At 50.0% G+C, this 23,500-nt stretch overlaps 1 protein-coding gene across 2 annotated transcripts; it reads right to left on the reverse strand.

Moving 5' to 3' along the window:
- Positions 1-831: 831 nt before the first annotated feature.
- Positions 832-19,544, reverse strand: GJA3 (gap junction protein alpha 3). 2 transcript variants are annotated; one of them, XR_007156367.1, is made up of 3 exons: positions 19,427-19,544; positions 9,062-10,598; positions 6,851-8,119 (listed from the first exon to the last, which is right to left on the reverse strand). XR_007156367.1 is itself a non-coding variant. In XM_047878534.1 (2 exons), the coding sequence occupies exon 2, from the start codon at positions 3,401-3,403 to the stop codon at positions 2,048-2,050; it is 1,356 nt and encodes a 451-aa protein (XP_047734490.1). In that variant the 5' UTR covers positions 3,404-3,420; positions 19,427-19,526; the 3' UTR covers positions 832-2,047. The 2 variants fall into 2 exon arrangements, 1 of the variants encoding a protein (XP_047734490.1); XM_047878534.1 differs by lacking the exons at positions 6,851-8,119; positions 9,062-10,598 and adding an exon at positions 832-3,420 and having other exon boundaries at positions 19,427-19,526.
- Between the last annotated feature and the right edge of the window lie 3,956 nt (positions 19,545-23,500).

Here is a 23,500-nt window from a genome sequence, read left to right on the forward strand (position 1 = left end):
TGGTCACATCCCCTGAATGAGTTGTGCTTTCCCCATTAGCTGCAGTCGAGACCAAAGCTTTTTTTTATCGGGATGCTTTTCAAACTAGGGTTTTCCGGTGGCCCTCCTCGGCCAAGCCGGCTGGGCCCTACTGCCTGAGCCTAAGGCGTCCACTGTATGTGACGAATGTCTGCATCTACAATGGCACTAGCTATGCCCAGCCGAGGGAGAACTGGGAGAGCAGTCACTCAAATAGTTTTCTGTAAGGCTCAAATCTGAGAGAGGCTGGACGCGTACGTATGGGAAATTAGCATTTCTCAAGCCGTGGAGGGGCGATCGTCCAGGTCTGCAGCAAACGTTAACACTCTAATGAACATGCTGCACCCATTCATCCGAGAATGGGAATCACAGTCTTTTTCATCAGATGCTGGTGGGTCACTCTTTATGATATAAAACACCAAGTGCGTTTAGAGTGTGGCTCCAGAGGAATTGTCAGGAAATTGGAGTTCATTCATATAGAGAAAGGAATCAAGTTGGAAAGTGTTTGGTGTTTTGCTGAATAAGGGCTGACAATACTCGGTGGAAGTCGGAGGGTGAGAAGGACCAGGCTCAGCATGACTCCCGTTCATCGGTCTATAAACAGAGATGAAGACAGGACAGCAGAGTGTGCAGTACAGAAAATTCTGCCGCCTTCCAGCCACAACCCACAGAGAAATAGCCCTGTCAGTGCAGCGATCTGCATGGGTGACAAATGAGGCGCACGCACATCCGAAATCAGCACATGCATTTACACAGGAAGTAAAACCCAGATACTTTTATTTACACTTTAGAAAGCAAACAGGCTGCCCACAAACAATGGTTAGGAAACTCTAAGAGGTTTTGTTTGTTTTTGTTTTTTTGTTTTTTTACTCTTAAAAAAATGTAGGTCATTGATTCATCTGTATAAATCATTTTTCTGGCAAGAGTGGTTAACTTTTAACCTCCCATTCAAAAACTTCACAACTTCAAGTATTTGAAATGCACTTAAAATTTCCCCTGCTTTTATTTTGTATCGTACATTCTCGTAGCCATTAGCTGACTCCTGAGGTCGAAGAATTTCTTTTAAAAGAAAATCCAAATCTTTACTAGTATGTAATGGGACAAATTAGCATTCTCTCGGTCACTATTCATCTTAATGGTACTATTTTTCCTTCATTTTTCCTGAAAGAAAGTCGGGGGGTGGGGGTGGATAGGCATACCTGTACAATTCAGATCAAAGCACAAAATATCATTTAAAAAATAAATACCTAAGGCATACCTGCCACACTTGTATTTCAATTTCCTCAACTGTTTAAAAATTACCCCAAGTGTCGCTGCGTTTCTACCTGCTCTCTTACCAGCAACCTCCCTGGCTCTCGCCTGTTGGATCTCCGCCCCTGGAGGGTACCTGCTCATCGTCACTCGTCACCAAGCGTACAGTGTGGAATCCTGGGCTTCCCAGGCAATTTCAGAAACTCAAATGACAGTCTACGGACTCGCTCTAGGTCTTTTTTTAGTGCAGTTTGGCAAATATCCCAAATGAAATTCAACTCTAAGTTAAAAGTATCAAACAGAGATAGTGCTAAGGGCATCTGTGACTTTGTGGGCTGCCCAGAGGCTCTGGGGAAGCGCAGGAATGGAAAACCCAATTGCCCCCAGGTAAAGACACCTGTCGCTTTACCACAACGGAACAGTTACCCACAGAGACGGCGGGAGCCCAAGGCTGGACAGCAGCACCTGCAAAGGCGGCCCAGGTTGTTGGACTCTTGGGTTGCCGTGAACATCTTTCAAGGTCAACAGCCCCTGCACCCACGTTGCCCCCACCTCCCCATCTCAGCAAGCACTGACGTTCTCCCCACTCTACCTCACAGTGTTAAGAACAGCAAGCATGGACACACAGAAACCTGCTCTCCTCCTCGTGATCTCCCCCTTCCGCCACTGCAGTGCCCTCTCCCTTCCAGGCTCTCTGTCTACCTGCAGACTGGAACTGCACTTTGGTTTTGGTTGCGAGAAGAAACGGTTTTTATAAAGCTGTCTGGAGAGACGCCCGCTAGATGGCCAAGTCATTCGGTCTGGCCCGGCCGCCGCTGGACTTACTGGCCTTGCTCGAGCGCCCGGGGTCTGCGGGGGGCAGAGGAGGCGCGAGCATCTCCACCTCGGGGCTCCCCGCCTGCTCCCCGTCCAGGTCGGGGGTCCCCGCCGATTTGCCGTCGTCGCCCAGGCTGCTGCCGGTCCCGTCCGCCAACGGGCCGGGGGCGCTGCCGCCCGCGCCTGCGTCCTGAGCCAGCTGCCCGATGCTGCCCGCAGGGCTCAGGGAGGCAGAAGCGGACACGGGCGGCGAGGCCTTTCTCCCGGCCGCCTGCTGCTCGGCCTCCTGGTTGGCCCAGTTCTGCTCTGCCGCTAGCAGGTGGTGGTTGCCGTTGTGGAATCTGGCAGGGCGAGCCTTCTCGCGCGCCTCAGACGGGGCGGCCGTGCCGAGGTCGGTCGCCGGCGGAGGGGCCCCGGGGTAGCCCGCGGCGGTGGCCGGTCCCAGGGAAGAGGCGGAGTGGGTGTAGTAAGGCGGGAATCCGATGGTGACCGTGGGCAGGGCGGACGGGGAGGGGAGCGGCAGCGGGCTCGCGCCGCCAGGCTTTGCGGCCCCCAGCCTGGATTCGGGGGAGTCTGAGCGGTAGTGGTTGGTCATCCCCTGTTTGAGCTTCTTCCAGCCCAGGTGGTAGATCTCCAGCATGTTGAGTAGCAGCGACACGCAGGCCACTGCCAGCATGAAGATGATGAATATGGTCTTCTCCGTGGGCCTGGAGATGAAGCAGTCCACCGTGTTGGGGCAGGGCCACCGGTCACAGCGGTAGAGGGGCTTCAGCTCGAAGCCGTACAGAAAGTACTGGCCGGCGATGAAGCCCACTTCAAAGAGCGTCTTAAAGATGATGTTGAAGACATAGGTCCGCAGCAGGGCGCCGGCGATGCGGATCCGGCCCCGGTCATCGCGCACCGGCGGCCGGTCCTTCTGGCCGTGGCCGCCGGGCCCGCAGCGCGCGGCCGGCCCGGGGTGCGGGCCGTCGGCCTTCAGCAGCTCCTCCTCGCGCTCCTTCTTCTTCTCTTCCATGCGCACGATGTGCAGCACGTGGCCCAGGTAGATGAGCGTGGGCGTGGACACGAAGATGATCTGCAGCACCCAGAAGCGGATGTGGGAGATGGGGAAGGCCTTGTCGTAGCAGACGTTCTCGCAGCCGGGCTGCTGCGTGTTACACGTGAAGTCCGACTGCTCGTCCCCCCAGACCTCCTCCGCCGCGGCGCCCAGCACCAGGATCCTGAAGATGAACAGGACCGTCAGCCAAACCTTGCCAATGACCGTGGAGTGCTCCTGCGCGTTCTCTAATAGTCTCCCCAGAAAGCTCCAGTCGCCCATTGCTTCAGCTTGCTAACCTGCAAGGGAACATCGCCGGTTAGTAGGAAGGAGGCCGCGGGGGGGGGGGGGGGGGGGGGGAGGGGCAGGGGCAGGGGCAGGGGCCGGCGGGCGCGGGAGGGGCGGGACCCGGCACGCGGCGCTGGGCGGTCGCTCCCCTGCGAAGCCGTCCTCCCGCTGCCAAACGAGGGAGGCGCTGCGGAGCCCCCCACGGCGCGCGCGTGCAGAGTGTGCGTGCGCCTGCGTGCGTGTGCGTGTGCGCATGCGCCCGTGTGCGTGTGCGCACGTGCACGTGCGTGCACGTGCGTGCGTCTTCCCGCCGTGGCCCCGATCAGGGTTACAGCCACGCCCGCCGCGCCGGTGTCACTCGGAACTACTGTCGCCGGACACGAGTGCGGCACGAACCAGATGCCCACAGGTGACCGAAGCCCTTAAACCCTGTGTCTCCATCTGAGATGGGACGATGGCCATTGGGTCACGCGCAGTAAGCTGCTTCCTAGAGGAGGGACGGAGGGCCCGTGGACCCCCCTGTGGAGGTAGCTGTGGTCCTCGGACGGACGCGGGGGCCCAAGATGAGAAGGGGTCCTCCGTGTCGCTGCTGCCCCAACAGGCCTGACGCTTCCAACCGGAACTGAAAGGCAGCTCCATTCTTTGCGTCAGGAGAGCCGTCTACGCGGTGAGTTCTGGCAGCGCTGAAGGACACTCTTCTCATTTTGAATTTTAAAAATGTGCACAAATATTAATTTTTATGAACTGGTGTGAAGGCAAACAAAACATAACTTTACTCACCATGATCTAAAGAAACAAATGTTAACGCTCTCTTGGAATAAACTTCCAACCCTTTGTTTCCGTCATTCGAGGTCTTTGGAGAAACGTTACTATTCACATATCCTACCAGCCTCCTTGCCCCTGTTGTGACTGGCGTCTGTTCCACTTGGCATGTTCTTACAAGGGAAAATATTTTAATGTAGAAACTGAATTATTGGACATGAAACAACCCACTCTCGCATGAAGGATGTCAGGTGTCAGGGAACCGTTCTAGATGACATCCTGCTTACCCTAAACCCCGGATGTCATGATGTCTCTGACCGCCCTCTCTGCCCATAGCCATGGCCCTTCCCTCCACTCTGCTGAAGCGTTTCCCGTGGGGCACAGGACAGAAGCCTTGACGGTGCGTCCCAGCCCTCCGTCCCTGATCCAACACCCTGGTGACGCATGCTTCTTGTGATCCCTGAGACGGCCTTGATGCCTTTGCATGTCCTGTTTCTTCAACTTCAGACTTGGCCCCAGGCCAGGCGGGGACTGGCCTATTGACCTCCACTCTCCCTTCAGGAGGGGCCAACTCAGGCTGAAACGGGTGCCCTGTGTTTTCTCTTCCCCTTATCACGGCCTGGCTTAACGACTGTTGCCCCCTTTGCATTCCAGGAGGTTCTCTCCATCCTCCCACACCTCCCACCTTGCTAAGCTGCGAACGGCATCCTCCCTCCTTGCTGTCCCTGGACACACACAGCCTCCAGAGTTTCTACAGAAAACCACCTTTAAGCACCTTGACTGCTTGTGGACTTTCTCCCTAATTCTAGTTCTGAGGTTGGGGTTTGTTTGCATGTGCACCCTTTCCTCCTTGATGTCTGCAGGCAGAACAGCTGGGCCGTAGCATTTCTGGAAGTCTCTAAGGAAAGGTCAGTGCGGGAAATTTATTCTTCTTCCTGCCACCTTCCCAGATGTGCAGGCAGGTTCTGCCTTGTCCAGCACAGCATAATGTGCTAAAAGGGAGTCAATGCGATGTGCCTGGTGGGTTCTTCCCACAAGGCTGGTGGCACAGAATGCCACGAGGGAGGGCCTGCTTGTCACAGGGCCTGGGAAGTGTTGCTGGCATTGCCCTGCAGGGCCAGGGAAGCAAAATGTTCCATAATGATTGGGGTGTCCCCCACAGTAAAGAGCTGGCCCACCCCAAATGTCCATTGCGCACCTGTTGAGAAACACGGGGCCAGGGAAACATTTCTTCAATTAGTAAATCAGACGAGAGGGGGTACGGCTGCTGACTGTGGCATCTTGTTACTCACCTTTGCTGGCCCAGCCTCTCCAGAGTTCTTTAGGTCCAGGTGCTGCAAACACTTTCAGACCTGTACCCTTAAAATGAATTGTGACCTCTGGGTGCAGCTACGGAATCACAACGTGTTATCATCTGCATACTTTGTGGGTGCTCTGGCATGTGTCAACGCTCAGGAAATCCTAAAGAGGGGACAACTAAGAATGTGTCCGGTGGGGGTGGCGGGGGAGAGCCCGCGGCTCATGCACTGCGTGATGGCACACACTGACAAGGTCTTTCTGCAAAGGAGTTCAGTAATATGTAAGAAGAGCTATAAAAATCATGATACCTTGGGGCGCCTGGGTGGCTCGGTTGGTTAACTGTCTGACCGGCTCAGGTCACGATCTTGTCATAAGTGATCTCATCTCAATCTCATGAGTTCGAGCCCCACATGAGGCTGTGCATTGCCAGTGCAGAGCCTGCTTGGGATTCTCTCCTTCCTCTCTCTCTGTTCCTCCCCCGGTCGTGCTTTCTCTCTCTCTTAAAAACAAATAAACTTAAGATCATGATACCTCTAACCTCTAATTCTCCTCCTGGGACATCATACCAAGGAAACAATCAGAGATTTTGATGAATGGATGAACATGGATGTTGACTGTGAATTATTCATAAGAAGGAATAATTGGAAACAGAAGTGCCCACTGAAGGATGAGCAATTAAACACATAGTAGTGCCCAAGGCTGGTATCGGGATCTGGCTGACGCCGGTCCTGCTCCCATCCCCCTCTCCCTTGCCTGCCCGTAATGTGATCGGGAAGGGAAATTCTTGCTTTCCCCCCTCCTTTTGTTGTCTCCATTGAGGTGTAAGAAGAAGTTGGCTGGGGAGCTTCTGAGAAAGCTTTTGGTTTCCTAATAAAAGGGCAGATGGCTACCTTTGCCGTCACTTTCCCTATCTGCCTATGGTGAGGACAGAGGCGATGCCTGGAGTGGGGCAGTCACTTTGCAGGCATGTATCAATAAGCATGAGGGAATGGTCAAGGAAGTCCCAAGGCACCTGTTGTGACACTGTGGACCTGCTGAATCAACCGCAACACAAGCTCTACACTTATGTGAAGGGAGAAAACCCTGTTTGTTCAAGTTAGGTTTCCTATTGCTTGCAGACAATTCTACACTCTCTTAAATTATTTACAGGTTAAGGCCAGCTATACGTGAAAAGCTGTGACTCATTCATAACTACTAAAATACAAGGTATTCATTAGACATAACTTTTAAGATCATTAGTGACTTGAAGATACGTTCATGCCACACTGATAAATGACAAAAACCCAATACAAAACCATAGCCTTTTACCCGCAATTTCCCACACATTCATACATGCAAAGGAAGAGCGGAAGGATACTGAAATGTGAACCACAGCGTTTCTAGAACTGGGTGATTTTTATTCTCTTTTCCCATTGCTTTGCATTTTCTGTAACAACTTATTACATTTATGGTCATAAAGGATTAATGACCGTGACTCATGTTTCAAAGTTGTAGTTTTTGAAAAAACCTGATTCTTTGTTCATTGTTTTTTCATTAAGGTGTCTACTCCTTCGACCTCTTTAATCATGTCCCTGGTAAGCGCTCAAAAGACAAATTGATACATGGGACATAGCCCAATGTCAGATTGGAGACTGACCCTGGGGTCTCTGAGATGCATCACAGATCCTGACAATGGCTGTCACTGATGACACACAGCTTAAACTGGATTCTCCCGCCACGGCAGTCTGCCGAGTTCCCCCAACGCAAGGGCCGGCCTCTTTGTATCCTGATGTTCGCTGCCGAGTCTTATCACTACCACGCTTCACAGTTTGGGTTTTCTTCCGGAAAATACATGCACGAGTGAATAAAAACATTAACCAGAAGAGTATCTATGACAAGGCCTGCAGTATGGGTCAAGGTCAGATCAAGACGGGAGACTCCATGGTAGAAGTGACATCCCCTCTCTTCAGAGTCGCCCCAGTCCGCTCCAGATGCCACGCAGACGTTCTTAAGGTGTTTTATCAACACCACTTTTGGATCCTACCCCTCATACCAGTTCAGTAAGAAGACGACGGCAGAGGAGTGAAGAAGCGCAGTCTGAACAGCAAGCCTCTGCTGCTAAGTAAGGACCAGCAACGGACCAGAGGAAGCCTCACGATCCACTGAGCATTGCCAGCCAGTGACACGAACACGAGTGAGCGAGTGAAATAGCTTCCTGCTTGAGCAGAAAACAGGTTTATTCTCATTGTCGGCGTTGGGCCACTTCAGGACGCAAGCAGAGCAGCTCCCGACAGCTCCCAGGGCCGAGCGCTTAACTCCGCGAGGTGCCCGTGAGCTCACCGCAGAGTGTGGTGCACTCTAGGCGACTGCTCTCCCATAGCGGCAGCGGGGTCCTCGAGTCCCTGGACGTCAGTTACCTGCACGAAGTGGTGTTTAATCGATTTTTGCTTTTATCTCAAGGGGAACTTTGGTTCTGACACCAACACAGAACAAGAGCTGATGCTGCTGAGTGTATACGTGGCTGCTTCCCCGTTCTTCTGACCATTCTACTTTCCCTTTCAGAGGTACACAGGCTCCCCTCGGCCTTCAGGAAGTGTTAAGTGTCCCTTGGGATCCATCAGTGGCTATCTATTCAGTGACCGTCTTGTGCTCAACTCTGGGCCACAGGTTCTGTTGAATACAGTGGAAAGAAACACATGGTGTCTATCTGGGAATCTGTGGAGATGGGAGAACTCAGGAAAACGGGGAGCTGTACAGGTGCAGAGGGATCTCGGAGAAAAAGGAGATTAACATGAGGACATGCAGGCGGGGAAGGCTAGCCAGGGGAGAGTGGAATTTGAGCGGCGATTGAGAGCGGTGGCTTTGGGCAGGGGACACGAGTGCACTTCAAGGCCAGAACAACGCTCCCTTGGCAGCGGGTATATGTGTGACCTGGTGTTAGGAAGCGGTGGGTTTAAACGGCTGCTTCTGCCCAGAAGAGCTGTGTGGCCTGCACACAGTAGGCGTTCAGTAAACACGCGTGGGACAGATGAATGAAGGACATCGAGGGCCGCCAAACCACTTGGAGAGCGGGAGATAGGCCGAAAGCGCTGTTCAGGAAAGAAGGGGCCCCTCTAACGGCCAGTGGGGACTCAGGAAGAGTGATAATCTCCAAGTGAGTGCTGAAGGCCTGGGCTGAATGACAGCAGCAGCAAATGGAAAAAGGAAGGACAGAAAGGAGACACAGTCTGGAGACAAAAATAAAGCAGGATGTAGAGTCTGCCGAGAGTCAGTGAAAGGGAGAGGCATGAATTAAAGACAAAGCTCACATTTCTGAGCCTGAGTGGGAAAATCAGGGGGTCGTTTGAAGACAGAAACATTGAGGGAGGCTTGCTAATTTGGGATTGGGAGACAAGGTGAAGACTGGTGGTTTTGTCTTTCCGGATCAAAAGCAGCGGTGGGACAGATGGGTGAGCTGCCCAGGAGGAAGCTGGAGACAGAACCAGAAAAGGCTGGAGAGGGTCCGCAATGTAGCTCCACTCTCCCGGGGGAAGACGACAGAGCAGAGAACAAAGGACAGACATCTGTGGAAATCCAGCGAAACGCATGAAGACAGCATGAGAAAGGACTCACCGCCCTCGGCGTGTGCGGTCCGTGTTCGACGAAGGATGGCGGGACTGGCCAACTGGGTGAGAGCCTGAGACTGAGCAGTGACGGAGAGCGGCGATGCCCGGACAGTGTGGAGGGAAGGGGCCTTCCCCAGCGGGGGCCCGATCAGCTCTGCCAGACACGTTCACCTTGTCTGGCTTGTAGTTGCCTTTGCTTTCAAAGTAATGTCAGAAGACCCTTCCTTCTTTACCGAATTGACCCCAACGCAGAGCCCTGTCTGAGCTTCTGAGATGCAAGATCACGCTGGGCGTCAGTACGAGCACGGCCCACGTCACTGCTGGAGCGCCGTTCGTGTCTCCGAAGGCACATTCTCTGACCGCTGTCAACACGACCGGAGAACGAGGGTGACACGGAAGCGAGGAGGCCGAAGGAGGACTTTGAAGAAGGAGGTGACGACCGGTGTCAGCATTCTTTGTGTGTTCGAGAAGGATGGGCATAAAGCAAAGGCTTTGATCTCACAATAAGAAGGCCACTGATGGTCTTTAAGTGCCCAGTCTAGTGGGAGCGTTGGGGCAGAAACAAAAGCCTAGACTGGGAGCTGAAGAGGCAGAGTGTGGGAGGGAAATGGAGGCATGACACAGAGAGTCCTGTTCGGTAGGTCTAGAACCTAAAGGAAGGGCGACACGAGATGGGTAACAAGGCCCAGTGGAGGTGTTTTCAAGATAGGGAAGGCTGTGGGTGCTTGGCATCAGAGAGGCGGAGTCACAGGGACAGGAGGAGGGGGGGAGGGTCAGGCTGCCCAGCAGCAGGACGGGGCAAAAGGACGGGAGGGGGTGCTGTGAGGGCAGACGCAGGACGAGCATCCTCCGCGGTGATGACAAGGCTCTTCTCGGCGGGGTCGAGCAGGCGGTCATCACTGCCTGGTGCCACGTAGGCTGTGGCGGGAAAGATGTGGGACAGAAGAGAAGAGAGGTCAGGTGCTGCGTGCTGTGGGTAGACGGGGAGCTGCGGCGGGGCAGGGGGAAGCACAGAGGGCAGTTCAGGGGCTGTGCTGTGAGGGTGACATCACAGTGAAGAACTGGGCCTCAGATATGAGGGACGAGTCCAGGCAGAGGACGAGTCCAGAGGAGCAGACAGGTAGACACAGGTCAGGGAGGAAGTCTGGAGGTGGACAGATCGAGGCAGACAGTGATGAGAACTTTGGCTTATGCTCCAAGTGAGACGAGAGGGCACTGGAGGGTTTGAGCAGAAGAGTGACGTAATCCGGCTTCCATCTTCACAGGACCCTTGTGGTTGCTGTGCCGAGAACGGCTGTGGGGCGGAGGGGGTGAGGGTGATCATGGAGGGTCCAGTGAGGAGGCTGTGCTATGATCCAGAAACGTGACAGTGGTGACAAATGGCTGAGTTTGCACAGACTCTGAAGGTCAGTCCAGCGTGATGTGCTGATGGGTCAAGGATCGGGTAGTGCCGAGGAGAGGCCAAGGTTTCCACCCCGAACAGGAGGAAGGATGGGGAGAGCAGAGGAGGTACAGGTTTGGGAAAGGCATGGAAATCAGGAGTCCTGTTTTGGAGATGGTAAATGTGAGACATCTATCAGACATACAAGTGCCGAGGCCAGAGATAAACATTGGGGAGTCATCACCAAACCCCAAGACTGGACTGAGATCGTCTGAGGGCAGGGGAGAAGGACAGGGGGCTGAAGACCAAGCCGTGGGGTGCTCCAGCATTTGGAGTTTGAGTACGGAAGGACAAGCTTACAGAATAGCTGCTCATTAGGAAATGCAACTTTTAGTTAGGACTCTGGGAGATTAACACCCAAAAGGTGTCATTTGTATTTTTACTTGATTCCCTTTTGTAACAATACATTGACACTAAAAATATTGTTACTTGGTTTTTAAGTTAGAGGTAACGAAACATGAAGCATGGCTAGGCAAATTAATTTTGTGTTACCTGTGACTGCCTAGAATATTGTTGAGTAGGACCAAGAGGGTCACGTACAGGCTTAGCCGGAAAGAGTTCTATGTTCGATTAGTAATATCTGCTAAGGTTTGGTATGGGGCAGTGTGGCCCAAAATCCAATTTTTGCCAGCCCTGAGTTGGCACAAATGTAAAAGAACATGGAAGGCTGAACCAGTCACAAATATGATGCAATGAAAAGTGGCTTATCTAATTATCTTCTTAGCAGGTGGAAAAACTGTTTTCCATTAGGTTTAAACCTTACCTGCCTATTTCAAGCTTTCACATTTAAAATAGTAATTTCCAGATGCCATGGGGACCGTCCCCTACGTTATTAAGTACTTACCACAGTTTTTCCATAATTCTGGTCTCTTCAAAAAGGAAACAGAATTCAAAATAAGTTCACCAGAATAACAAAAGACCCCTTCTTCTTTTACACTATAGCCTCACCTCCAACACTTAGTGTTGTCTGAGCTCCTAAGACTAAAGAGCAAGATGGGGACTAGGCTTTTAAAAGCTGGCTCGGTGCCACTTACAGTTCAGTGTCACAGCAACGGGAGAAGTTCAACCACACAGACAAGCATAACAGGGGACGAAACCGAACCCCTGAAGTTTCAGACTGAGTAACGTGTGACTAGTTTTCCGTCTCCAGAAGACAACCGGTCACACCAACCAGCAGGGCACCAATGGCAACAGTCCTACATACACGTGACTGTCTGGTAGGACGAGCCCTCGACTTCGTTCTTCACAAAGCTGGCTTTTTTGTTCTTCCCTATGAAATTTAGCTTGTCAAGGTCCACAAAAATCTGAAACGTGACTTTGTTGGGACAAACGAAATTTATGGTGGCATCAAGTGTAGCTCTTTGTGAACTAGTTTCTCCGCCAATAAAGCACAACTGATCCACCGCACAGACCTTCTTCATGGCCTTCAACAGTGTGTTAGGACACTGGAGCTAAAGGTCTTACACGTCTTTTGTTAGCTTTATCCCTAATTTATACTTGTTCGATTTGTTGTTCCAAATAGTTTTTTTTTAATTCTTTAATGTTTATTTATTTGAGAGAGAGAAAGAGAGAGCAACAGACAGAATGAGCAGGGGAGGGGCAGCGAGACAGGGAGACAGAATCTGAAGCAGGCTCCAGGCTCTGAGCTGTCAGCAGAGGCTGATGCGGGGCTCGAACTCACCTCGGTGCCCCTTAATTTTTTTAAGGTTTATTTTTGAGAGATTGAGAGAGAGAGAGAGCGAGCATGAGCAGGGGAGGGGCAGAAAGAGAGACACAGAATCTGAAACAGACTCCAGGCTCTGAGCTGTCAGCACAGAGCCTGACGCGGGGCTCGAACTCACAAACCGCGAGATCATGACCTGAGCAGAAGTTGGATGCTAAACCGACTGAGCCCCCCCAGGCGCCCCTGGAACATTGTTTTTATAAACTGATCTTGTCTCCAGAAACTTGTTAGAAAGCTCTTACTTGTTCAAATAGTTATGAGACTCCTTTGGATTTTCTATGTAACATATACATATAACCATTTCATCTGCTATTAAGGATAGATTTGTTTCTTCCTCCCCTAATTCTAATTCCCGTTATTTCTTTTTCTTGTCTTGTTTTCTTGTACTGACCAGCACTCCTAGCACAATGTGATGATGGTGACATCTTTTCACATTTTTGTCTTAAACATGAATGCTTCTTAGGTTTTAGCATTGAGTATGATGTTTCAACTTTTATCAGGCTAAGGAAGTTTCCTTGTAATCTTTGTTAAGTTTGTTGGGTTTTATTTTCTAAATCATGAAAATCATGAATGAGTTTCTGAATCATGAATTTACTAAATCGGATTTGGTACTTTTCTCCCCCACTGTTGTGAATTTTTTAGATGGTGAAGCACCGTATTACTCATTTTATTTTTAATATACTATCACATTTAATTTGCTACTTTATTTTGGATTATTTGTTCATACCTAAGATTGGTCTCATTTTTGGGGTACTACCATTGGATTTGGGTAAGAACATAATTTTAGCCTGAAAAACTAAACATGTCCCTGAATGAGCTTGTATAAGAATGTCCTATAGAAGAATCTGGAATTAATGTCTTTTTTTAAGGGGGTCAGGAGGAAGCCTAGATTACAAATTCAGCTTCATTAACTGTTATCAACATAAATAGGGCTGCTATTACTCTTAAGTCAATTTTGATAGCTTATATCTTTTAGAAAATTTTCCATTCCATCTAAGCTTCAAATTTATTGGCATGAAATTATCCATGGTATTTTCTTATGATTTTGAAACTGTATGGTATCCGTACTTAGATCCCTTTGTTTGGTTCCAAATATTGTTTATTGGAAGCTTTTAAAGTATAAGTCTTGCTAGAAGTTTTTCTTTACATAATTTTGATATGCTTGAAGAAGAATGACAGTTTATTTTTGTTATTTTTCCCGATGTCTTATCACATATGCTGTATTTACAGTATACAGAGCAAATCTCCAAAGATCTCCTATGGATCTTTTAAGTAGGGAATGTAGATTTTGGGATTTGCTAGTATTAGTATAAAATACACATACATAATTTAAGGGTATCCTCTATCTTAGTGTAAAATTATTTATTACCGTACAGTTCCAGGGGATTCCTTATTTTAAATGGAAAATGTGCATGGGCTCTATTACTTAACTTTTCACTAATCTAATGCTCTGGCAGGAGACATCACTATCGTACTTAATGAAATCGTAAAACACCGATTTTCCAACTTCTTTATCAATAACTTTAAAGCACCGCTAGAATTATATATTTTTGTTGTCAGAGAATAAATCTCTAGAAACATGAAATTGTTTTGAAATTATACTTCAGGGGCGCCTGGGTAGCTCAGTCAGTTAAGCGTCTGACTTTGGCTTAGGTCGTGATCGCGCAGTTCAAGAGTTTAAGCCCTGCGTCAGGCTCTGTGCTGTCAGCACAAAGCCCACTTCAGATCCTTTGTCCCCCTCTCTCTGCCACCCCTGCCCCCCACCGCACATGCCCACGTGCTCTCTCTCTCTCTTTAAACATTTCAAAAATTATTTTTTAATAAAATTATACTTTTTTTTTTTAAAGATTTTATTTTTCAAGTAATCTCTACATGCAACATGGGGCCCGAACTTACAACTCCAAGACCAAGAGTCACATGTGCCACTGACTGAGCCAGCCGGGCACCCCTTAAATTATACTTTTATTTATTTTATTTATTAAATAAGAACGTATGGAAAACACCTGCCATCCATGTATTATTATTATTATTATCTCTATATTTTCTCTTGCATGTGGGGATTTTAATTGTTTTGGGGAGGGATTTAAATTGTTTATAAACACCTGAAAAGTCACATGCTCTAAAGTCTTTACTTGGCTAAGGTAAAGATGGTTAATACTTTTCATCCTTAGTCAAGCGAAAAACTCAGTTTCTCTTTTGTTTTTGACATTCTGTAATTTAAAAGCTGAGCGAGAGGTGATTTTAAGTTGGGAGCAACTTAAACAACTGTTACTAGTTTAAAAACAAATGTCTTCAAATTTTATATTCAATAATTTTTTTAACGTTTATTTATTATTGAGAGACAGAGCATGAGCATGGGAGGGGCAAAGAGAGGGGGAGACACAGAATCGGAAGCAGGCTCCAGGTTCCGAGCTGTCAGCACAGAGGCCTACAAAGGGCTTGAACTCACGAGCTGTGAGATCATGACCTGAGCTGAAGTCGGACGCTCAACCAACTGAGCCACCGAGGCACCCCTATATTCAAGAATTTTATGTTGGAGAATTTTATATTCAAGAATGACAACACTAAAAATACCCTTAACTTTTTACCCACAGTATTTCTTCTTTAAATACTGTGAATAAAATAAATATCTCTACCAGAAACCAGTATTAAGTCACCATTTCCACAATTAGAGTTCTAATATTAAGCTAGAAAATTAACAGCTGGTTGAGCTTCAGTTCAATTGACAACAAAAATGTAGAAAGTCTGGAGCATAATTAGAAACGCGACTGTCTTCCAAGCACTATTCATGCCTTCCTGGCTTCCTTTTTAAACCCTCCCAATGTCTGCCCTGTTCCATCACCCTGTGCAGGCCTCCAGTGTCTCCTGCCGATTAGTAGATGGCATTAAAAGTTTTAAACATCACTTCTGTGACAGACCTAAGAATACCATTTGAAATCTCGCTTATTTAAACATTTTATGTACACATTTTGGTGTCCTTTAGGGCCAATTTTAATGTATTTCCGCATCAGTACTCAACTTTTAATTAGTGAATAATGAAAACAAAAGTCCTACTCTTGAAATAAAGCTGAATTTACCAATACCTCCTGAAGGGTGGCTTGGGGCGCGGGTGAATGACAATAAAGAAAATTCCAAAATATGGAGAACAAACAGAGGGTCTCTGGGGGGGTTGTGGGAGGGGGGCATGGGCTAAGTGGGGGGGGGGGCACTAAGGAATCTACCCCTGCAATCACTGTTGCACTCTATGCTAGCTAACTTGGATGGGAAATTCAAAAAAGAAAAAGAAAATTACAGGGGTGCTTTCGCGAATGCTCTGAGCAGGCTCTTGTCCTAAAACACAAGATGGGGCACTCTGAACACTATACCGAGTACTGACTTCCTAGAGTCTGGTCAAGTAAAAGGTAGTCTCCCTAAATAAATCCAAGCGACATCCTTCAGGAGTCTTACTCATCCACCGAGGAGATACGGAATCACGGCATTTTGGAGCCAGAAGAACCTGGGAAGCCGTCTGGTTTATCTATTCTCTTCACTTCACAGACTGGGAAATGCGGGCCCCAAGAGGGTACCGTGATTTGCCGAGGGCGAGGGCGACACAGCTCGCTGAAGCCGGCACGAAAACTCCTGACTTCTGCCTCTGGGTCCGGCCCACCTTCCCCTTCCGCGTGACGTCACGGGGTTATGCACCAGGCAGACTGTTCAGCTGACTACAGCTACCCTTGCTCTTTTCTCCCAGTCCAAAGTGGCTAAAATTTTGGCTAAATATTACTGACATGCTAACAGTCCCGTTACTCCATCATATAAATTGTAATTGTCATTTAAAAATGTTTTAATGTTTATTTATTTTTGACAGAGAGAGGCAGAGCACAAGCAGGGGTGGGGCGGAGAGAGAGGAGGACACAGAATCCAAAGCAGGCTCCAGGCTCCCAGCTGCTAGCACAGAGCCCGACACGGGGCTCGAACCCACAAACCGTGAGATCGTGACCTGAGCTGAAGTCAGACGCTTATCTGACTGAGCCACCCAGGTACCCTGTAAATTTTTAATGTTTTTTTTATTTTTGAGAGAGAGCACGAGCAGGGGAGGGGCAGAGAGAGAGGGAGACACAGACTCTGAAGCAGGCTCCAGGCTCCGAGCCATCAGCACAGAGCCCAATGCGGGGCTCGAGCTCACGAGCCGTGAGATCATGACCTGAGCTGAAGTCGGAGGCTCAACGGACTGAGCCACCCAGACACCCCTGGAATTGTCGTTTTGAAGCAAATTCAGATAACTGTCTTTACTCTTAGTGAACGAAACCTCTCAGCCTTATACTCATGGTATTTTATGGTTACATTTATATTACTGGCACAGATGCCATCTGTCAAAATGGTTTCTATTTTTGCAATAATAATTTCCATAGTATAAATATAATTTCCCTTTTATTCAAACCTACTTTTATTAGGATATAACACGGAAATCTCATGTATGTTCTAGAATAAAAGATTCATTTTAAAGCTAATACAAAACGGAGGTTCATGAATAAAATGAGTGTTAGTTCATGGAGATAATCAGGTGTCGTGAATGAAAAAAATTGGGGTGCCTGGGTGGCGCAGTCGGTTAAGCGTCCGACTTCAGCCAGGTCACGATCTCGCGGTCCGTGAGTTCGAGCCCCGCGTCGGGCTCTGGGGCTGATGGCTCAGAGCCTGGAGCCTGTTTCCGATTCTGTGTCTCCCTCTCTCTCTCTGCCCCTCCCCTGTTCATGCTGTCTCTCTCTGTCCCAAAAATAAAAAAAAAATTGTGATTTTTACATTTTAGTATCATTAGTTTGTTAACACTAAGTTTAGAGCAGACCACTAATTCCTCAAATTAAAGAAATGTCAGAGTGCAGGAACTGCTCACATTAACCATTATGAAGTCATACTTTTGAAGATCCGAGATTTTAAAAAAGCACCAGAGGATGAATACTAACCCAGTTATTACGATGAAGAATTTCCTGCCACTGTAAGAACAAAAATTCAGATTGAACTTTATTGCTATTTTATTCCTTTTACGCATTATATGGAAATGGCAAAAACATAGTGTTTTTAGAGACCCACGCATGCTGTTTAGGGCCACACGTGTTGGACTTTTTTCCGTCTTCGATTTGGCGAACATTTAGCAAACGCCTGTCGTGTGTGTGCAGTGTGCTAAGTAAGACATGGCCTCACCCTCAGGCGGTTCATTCACAGTCTGTGGGTGAGACAGACTTGTGACAAAACTAATCGAAATATGGTGTGACAAGCGTCACACAGTGCTGGTGACGGCCACACCACACTGGAGCGGGGAGAGACTCCCCAATCCTTGGGTTTGGTTGAGTTTCTTAATACACAGATCCTGAGAGTCATGCTATCTGCACAGGGCGAAATACTTCTCAAGGGCCGTTCCGCTGTCTAGAACGTTCTGACAATATTTTAGCACATTACAAAAACCAAGTGTTTATTCGTGCGTTTACATATGATACTGAGGTAAAATCCTAAAAAACTAATCTATCCTATTTCCTGTGTTAGGGGCATGTTCGAGCAATGGTAGCATCTGGAAGACTAATTATAGTTTAAATTCTTTACATACATGAGGCCAAAATGGTAGTGATACATACACATAAAGTTTCAAGTGTGTATGTAAAAGTTGTTTTTGTTAAGGAAATGAACACAACTTAAAATTTAAGTAACATTCAAGGAAACTGTGTCAAAAATCAAAAAAAAATTTTTTTAAGTTTTATTTTTGAGAAAGAGAGGGAGAGAGAAGAGGGAGAAAGAGCACGCCTACGGGCGGGGGGGGGGGGGGGGGGGGGAGGGGCAGAGAGAGAGGGAGCCACAGAATCCCAAGCAGGCTCCAGGCCCTGAGCTGTCAGCACAGAGCTGGACACGGGGCTGGAACCCAGGAGCTGTGAGATCACCACCCGAGCTGAAGTCCGACAATTAACTGACTGGGCCACCCAAGCGCCCCGCCAAATTCTTTCTCTTATTGGGAAAGGGTGACATTTTGTTACATTTCATTATTTCAAGGTGGCTTTAAGCTGGTCAATATAAATAGCACCGTCTCATTTGTTACAGTAGTAAAATTTTCCTGAATTACTTTATGCTACAGGAGCACGTGCACTGCCCCCCCCCCATGCTTATCTCGACATGAATCAAACTGCTGCACCAGCGGAATATGTGCCAAATTAGCTGTCGTTTACTTTGAACACACCGACCGTTGGAAAACAAAGCCCCCCTTTCCCTCTGTAATCTTTCAATGTTTGTTTTGCAGTACATTTCACAGCACATCGACGGGCCGTCGGCGAAGCGATGCGCGTATCACAAACCACCAATTTGAATTCCCGAGTAACACGAACGAAGCAGAATTCCCGTCTCAGCTGTTTTCACACGGCCATTCTTAAATGACATATTTTGACGCTCTCTTGGCAAAACAAACACTGGAGGACTCCACTTGTCCCTAGAGTCTCGGTCACACACGTTCCTGAGCCGAGAACCCTGGGTGGATTCTGTTCACTAGGGCGCCCGCACTGCGACTCAGTGTCAGAAGCGCCTTCAGGAAGGGCTTACTACAGAGGGCAGAGAAGGGTTTCCCCGCTCTTCCGTGAGTTCTTTCCCCTTAAGCGCACCATCCCAGGCAGAGGTGCCAAGAAACGAGGTCCTAGGTCCTGGCACTTACGATTAAAGCACTTCTTAGGGGGGAAAAAAAAAGACTCTCGAAAAGTTTCTTGGAAGAAGTAGGCGAGCCAACGCCGTCCCTACAAGACGCCGACGCCCCTGCGCAGCGGCACCCGGCCGCCAGCCGCACCCCAGCCCCGCGCCGTGCGTCCGCGGACGCGGCTCGAGCGCCCGCAGCGGCCTCGGCGCCCCGCAGGTCGGAGGCCCTGGAGCCTCGCCTGCTCGCCCGAGGCGGAAAACGCCGCCGGGAAGCACCCGCCGGCCGGCCTTCGGCCGCGCGCCGGCGCCCCGCAGACTTCTCGGGGCGCGCGGGGACGCCGACTATTCCCGAAGTTTCCCGAGCCCCCGTCTCTGACCCGGTCACTCCCACAACTCCCCAGACATCCCCCCCCCCCCCCGGGGATCCGGAGAGGCCGGGGGCGCACACGAGCGGCGGGGCTCGCGCTCCGGCCGCTCCGCCCCGGCCCGCCCGGGCAGGTCGGGGCGGTCGGGGGCGCCGGCGTCCCGCCCGTCCTTCCGCCCCGGCGCTGCCCCGCGCTTACCCCGCTGTGCCGCGGCGGCGACCCGGGTGCGCTCCCTCTCGAGCAGGGCTCCCGGCCGCTCTGAAAAGGAGAATCTTCTCTTACACGTGCGGTGCAACTTCACGCGTGCGCCCCGCGCCAGGGCCCGGCCTCCCCGCCCCGGCGGCCATCCCCGCGGCCCCAGCGCGCCCCGCGCTCGGCGCCCCCACGCCGCAGCCCCGGCCGCCGCGCCACGCCCCCCGCCGCCTCCACCCCCGGCCCGGGGGCCGCGCGGGGGCGGTGCCGGGCAGGGCGCGAAGCGAGGGGAGGGGGGGACCCGCCCCGCGGCCCGCCCGGCGCCCTGCGCGCTCGCCCCGCACCCGCGCCCCGCCCGCGCTCCCCGTCCCGCGCCCCCGCGAGCAGCCGCTCCCCGTCCCGCCCCGCCTCTCGTGCGCCGTCGGTCTGCACTTGCCCCCGCACCACGCGTGGCGCCACACCGCGCCTGTACCCCTCGCTCCGCCACAATGTCCGCATTCCCACCGCACCTGCCCCCGTCACCCCGCACCGGCCCCGCATTCCCACCCGCACCCGTCACCCCGCACCGGCCCCGCATTCCCACCCGCACCCGTCACCCTGCGCCGGGCCCGCATTCCCACCGCACCTGCATCCCGCGCCCCCACCCACGGGAGCGCCCTCCCACTCGGGATGTGGGCCCCGGGGCTTTTTCCCGCCGCCCGGCTCCCGCGGGCCTCGGGTCTGTTCTCCACTGAAAGCTCTCGGCGCCCGCGCGAGGGGCGGAAGCGGGATCCAAGGGCGCCCGGGTTCCGCCTCGGCCGCCCCCCCCCCCCTCCGGGGCACCCCTCGCGCGCACGTGCGCCTGCCCTCGCGGGGCAGACCAGCGGCTCTGGGGGCGCTCCTGAGCCGTGGGGCGCGTGGGCGTTGGGGCGCCGCGGCCCCGCCCGCGTCCAGCCGCCCGGGGACGCAGGTTCCAGATGGCTGGCACGGCACAGGGCCACTGCGCATGGGGTTCCCAGTTAAGCTGGCCACATCGGCCACAGAAAAGCCAGAGCCGCGGCGTGGATGCTGTCGGGGGCCGCGCCCAAGCGCAGGCTGGAGCGCGTCCCGGAAAGGGAGCCGAGGAGCTATAAATAGTGGCCGCGAGCCTGGTTCCCATCAAACACACTTAATTTAGCCGGCGGCCATAGGGATTCTTATTTATTTATTACTTATTTTTAAAGCACTTGTTCCGATGCACTTGAGACTTGGCCCTGCCTGGGGGACAGGGAAGGTGTCCCCCTAGGTCACTCATTCCCGCCAGTCCTCGTGACCAGATGCCAGGGCGAGGCCTAGCCTGCTTGCCCAGACTGGGGTGAAGGTTTTAGTATCTTCTTTCCTCCCCACGGTTGGTATCGCGCACATTTGAAAGCCTACCACGAAAGCCCACTGAGCAAGAAAGGAAGCCCGTCCTTGTCTATGATTGTCTCAGTTTAAGTGTTCTCTCCGCTTCTCAGGATTCGCTTTTGCATCCCCAGGGGGACCTGGGACCTGGCCTGGACAGGATATTTAATACATATTAGTTGACTGAATTTTGTTGACCCTTCTAGAGGCTGAAAATGATCTCGGAATTCCCTTTATGAGTGATGGACTTATTGCGGGAATGTGGCAAAATCAGAGTCTCTGATTGTTTTCAAATTTCCACGAAGCAGCTTCCGATCTCTGCTTTATTGGAGTCCGGATCTGCTCGGATTGGCCATCTTCTTTCCCTGGAGAGATCTGAACTGAAGGTTATATCCTAGGGAAGAAAAAACCCTAAGCTTCTGAAAGCATGTCTTAAAATATCTTCTCCCTTGTAGAACGTGAAGGTCTATGTATGTAGCAGGTGATGGTCATGTAGACTTAGTTGGGTGTTTTTCAATGGAAAAATACTACTCTACCAGGTCTTCAAATAATTTTCTGTTTAGTTAATTGATTGATAGAGTTTATCCATATTGAGATAGAATGAGAGCGCACCAGCAGGGGAGGGGCTGAGACGGAGGAGAGAGGGAATCCTAAGCAGGCTGGGGCGGGGGCGGGGGTGGGGGGGGGGGGAGCAGAGTCCCTATGCGGCCTTGATCTTACCAACCGGGGGATCATGCCCCAAGCTGAAATCAAGAGTGGGAAGCTTGACCCACTGAGCCACCCAGGTGCCCCTATTTTTTATCTTTCATTGAACTATGGTTGACGTACAATATTAATATTAGTTTCAGGTATAAAACATAGTGATTTGACAATTATGTACACTGTGAAATGGTCACAGCAGTAAATGTAGTTACCATCTGCCACCATACCAAGTTATTGCAGTATTATCGACTGTAATACTTTATGCTGTACTTTTCATCCCTGAGACTGGTTTATTGGATACCTGGGAGTTTGTAAGTGAAATAAACCAGTCACAAAAATAAAAGACAAATAGTGTATGACTCTACTTGTATCAGATACCTAGAGTAGTCAGAATCATAGAAACAGAACGTAGATTGTTGGTTGCCAGGCACTGGGGGAAAAGAGAATGGGGAGTTCATGTTTAGGGGGAACAGAGTTTCAGTTTGAGAAGATGAAAATGTTCTGCAGACAGATGGTGGTGATGGTTGCAGAGCAAACAATGTTCTTAGTCCCACAGAACTGTATAATTAAAAATGGTTAAAATTGTAAATTTTATGTTATGTATGGTTTACCACAATAAAAACATTAAAAATGATAGCGTATAAAGATTAGCAAAATTAAGAAAACACTAGTTTGTCTACCTTACCTGTCATATTGTGTATTTTCAGGTCGACAACTAGGATCTTAACCATGTGACTTACTTTTTTATTGTAAAGATTGTTTGCTTCTCATTTAGTTTCAGGAAAGATGGTATTCGGGATAATTTCAGGGGGAAATGTCGATGTGTATGGACATATGCACATACGCCAAACTGATTCGAGCTGGATTTTCAACTGGCAGGTCCTGTTTCCATGTGCTAGTAACCTTTCTTGCAGGAAAGGTGTACCGTGGACAGACGCCTGACTGCACAGTGGCTCTCTGAGCTAGGAATGCTTCACACGGGGATGCTGGAGAGGCGCCACTCGGTCCTCTTTTCCTTTCTAGGAACCACTCAGATGTGCTTGCTTAGGGTGCCCCCTGGTAGTCAGAGCCGGAATTACTTTTCTGAGACCTGTATTGAATCTGCCTAAATCTGCACTTCATAGATGTTAATGAAAGTTCAACAGGGGCGCCTGGGTGGCGCAGTCGGTTAAGCGTCCGACTTCAGCCAGGTCACGATCTCGCAGTCGGGGAGTTCGAGCCCCGCGTCAGGCTCTGGGCTGATGGCTCAGAGCCTGGAGCCTGTTTCCGATTCTGTGTCTCCCTCTCTCTCTGCCCCTCCCACGTTCATGCTCTGTCTCTCTCTGTCCCAAAAATAAATAAAAACGTTGAAAACAAAAAGCCCTTATTTTTTCTTTTGATTTAAAATTACTAGTACAGACAGTACCGTTCGTTACCTAAACTAATTGGCAATGCATAGTATTTTACTTCCTCTGTGGAAGTATTTATACTATTTTTGTAAATAAATTCAACTACTATTTATTAGACTTCTGCTCATACGAGACCGTAGGCTGGATGTTGAGGGAGATGAGAACTTTCTCCACCCCAAGAATTGATTGTGTTGAGCTCTATGCCAGTCTCTGTCCACTGGAAGAATTGACAGCCTGTTCTGAATTACAAAGTATTAATTGAAAAACACTTGAAACACAATTTACTTCATATGAAGACAGTAGTGAGTAAATAAAAAACATAGTAATTTAAATAGTTTCTGGCACAGTCGTAAATGTTCTGTGCACACTTTTTTAAGAGATGTAGTCAGACACCTGGTGGAGGCGAGTGTCCTTTGGACACTTAGGAGCAGGGCTCTGTTTTGTTGTGAAAGCCTACATGTGTGTGAGTTTCTGCTGAATCTCTTGACAACGGCGTTTGATTCCTTGATTTTAGGGCATTTCTGTTTTTAAAAACTGCCCTATCTTGATTAAGTCCAAAGTTTACAGGTAGCGTCATGTATTGAAATTCTACCCCAGACCAGTATTTTCCCAAGAGCATTTAGGAGCC

The sequence above is a fragment of the Prionailurus viverrinus genome, chromosome A1, assembly GCF_022837055.1.
Source record: "Prionailurus viverrinus isolate Anna chromosome A1, UM_Priviv_1.0, whole genome shotgun sequence".
In the NCBI taxonomy this organism is placed as follows: domain Eukaryota; kingdom Metazoa; phylum Chordata; class Mammalia; order Carnivora; family Felidae; genus Prionailurus; species Prionailurus viverrinus.

What these genes read in the sequence shown, in the direction of transcription:
- GJA3 (XM_047878534.1), bottom strand. Translation starts at nt 3,403, where the DNA reads ATGGGCGACTGGAGCTTTCTGGGGAGACTATTAGAGAACGCGCAGGAG.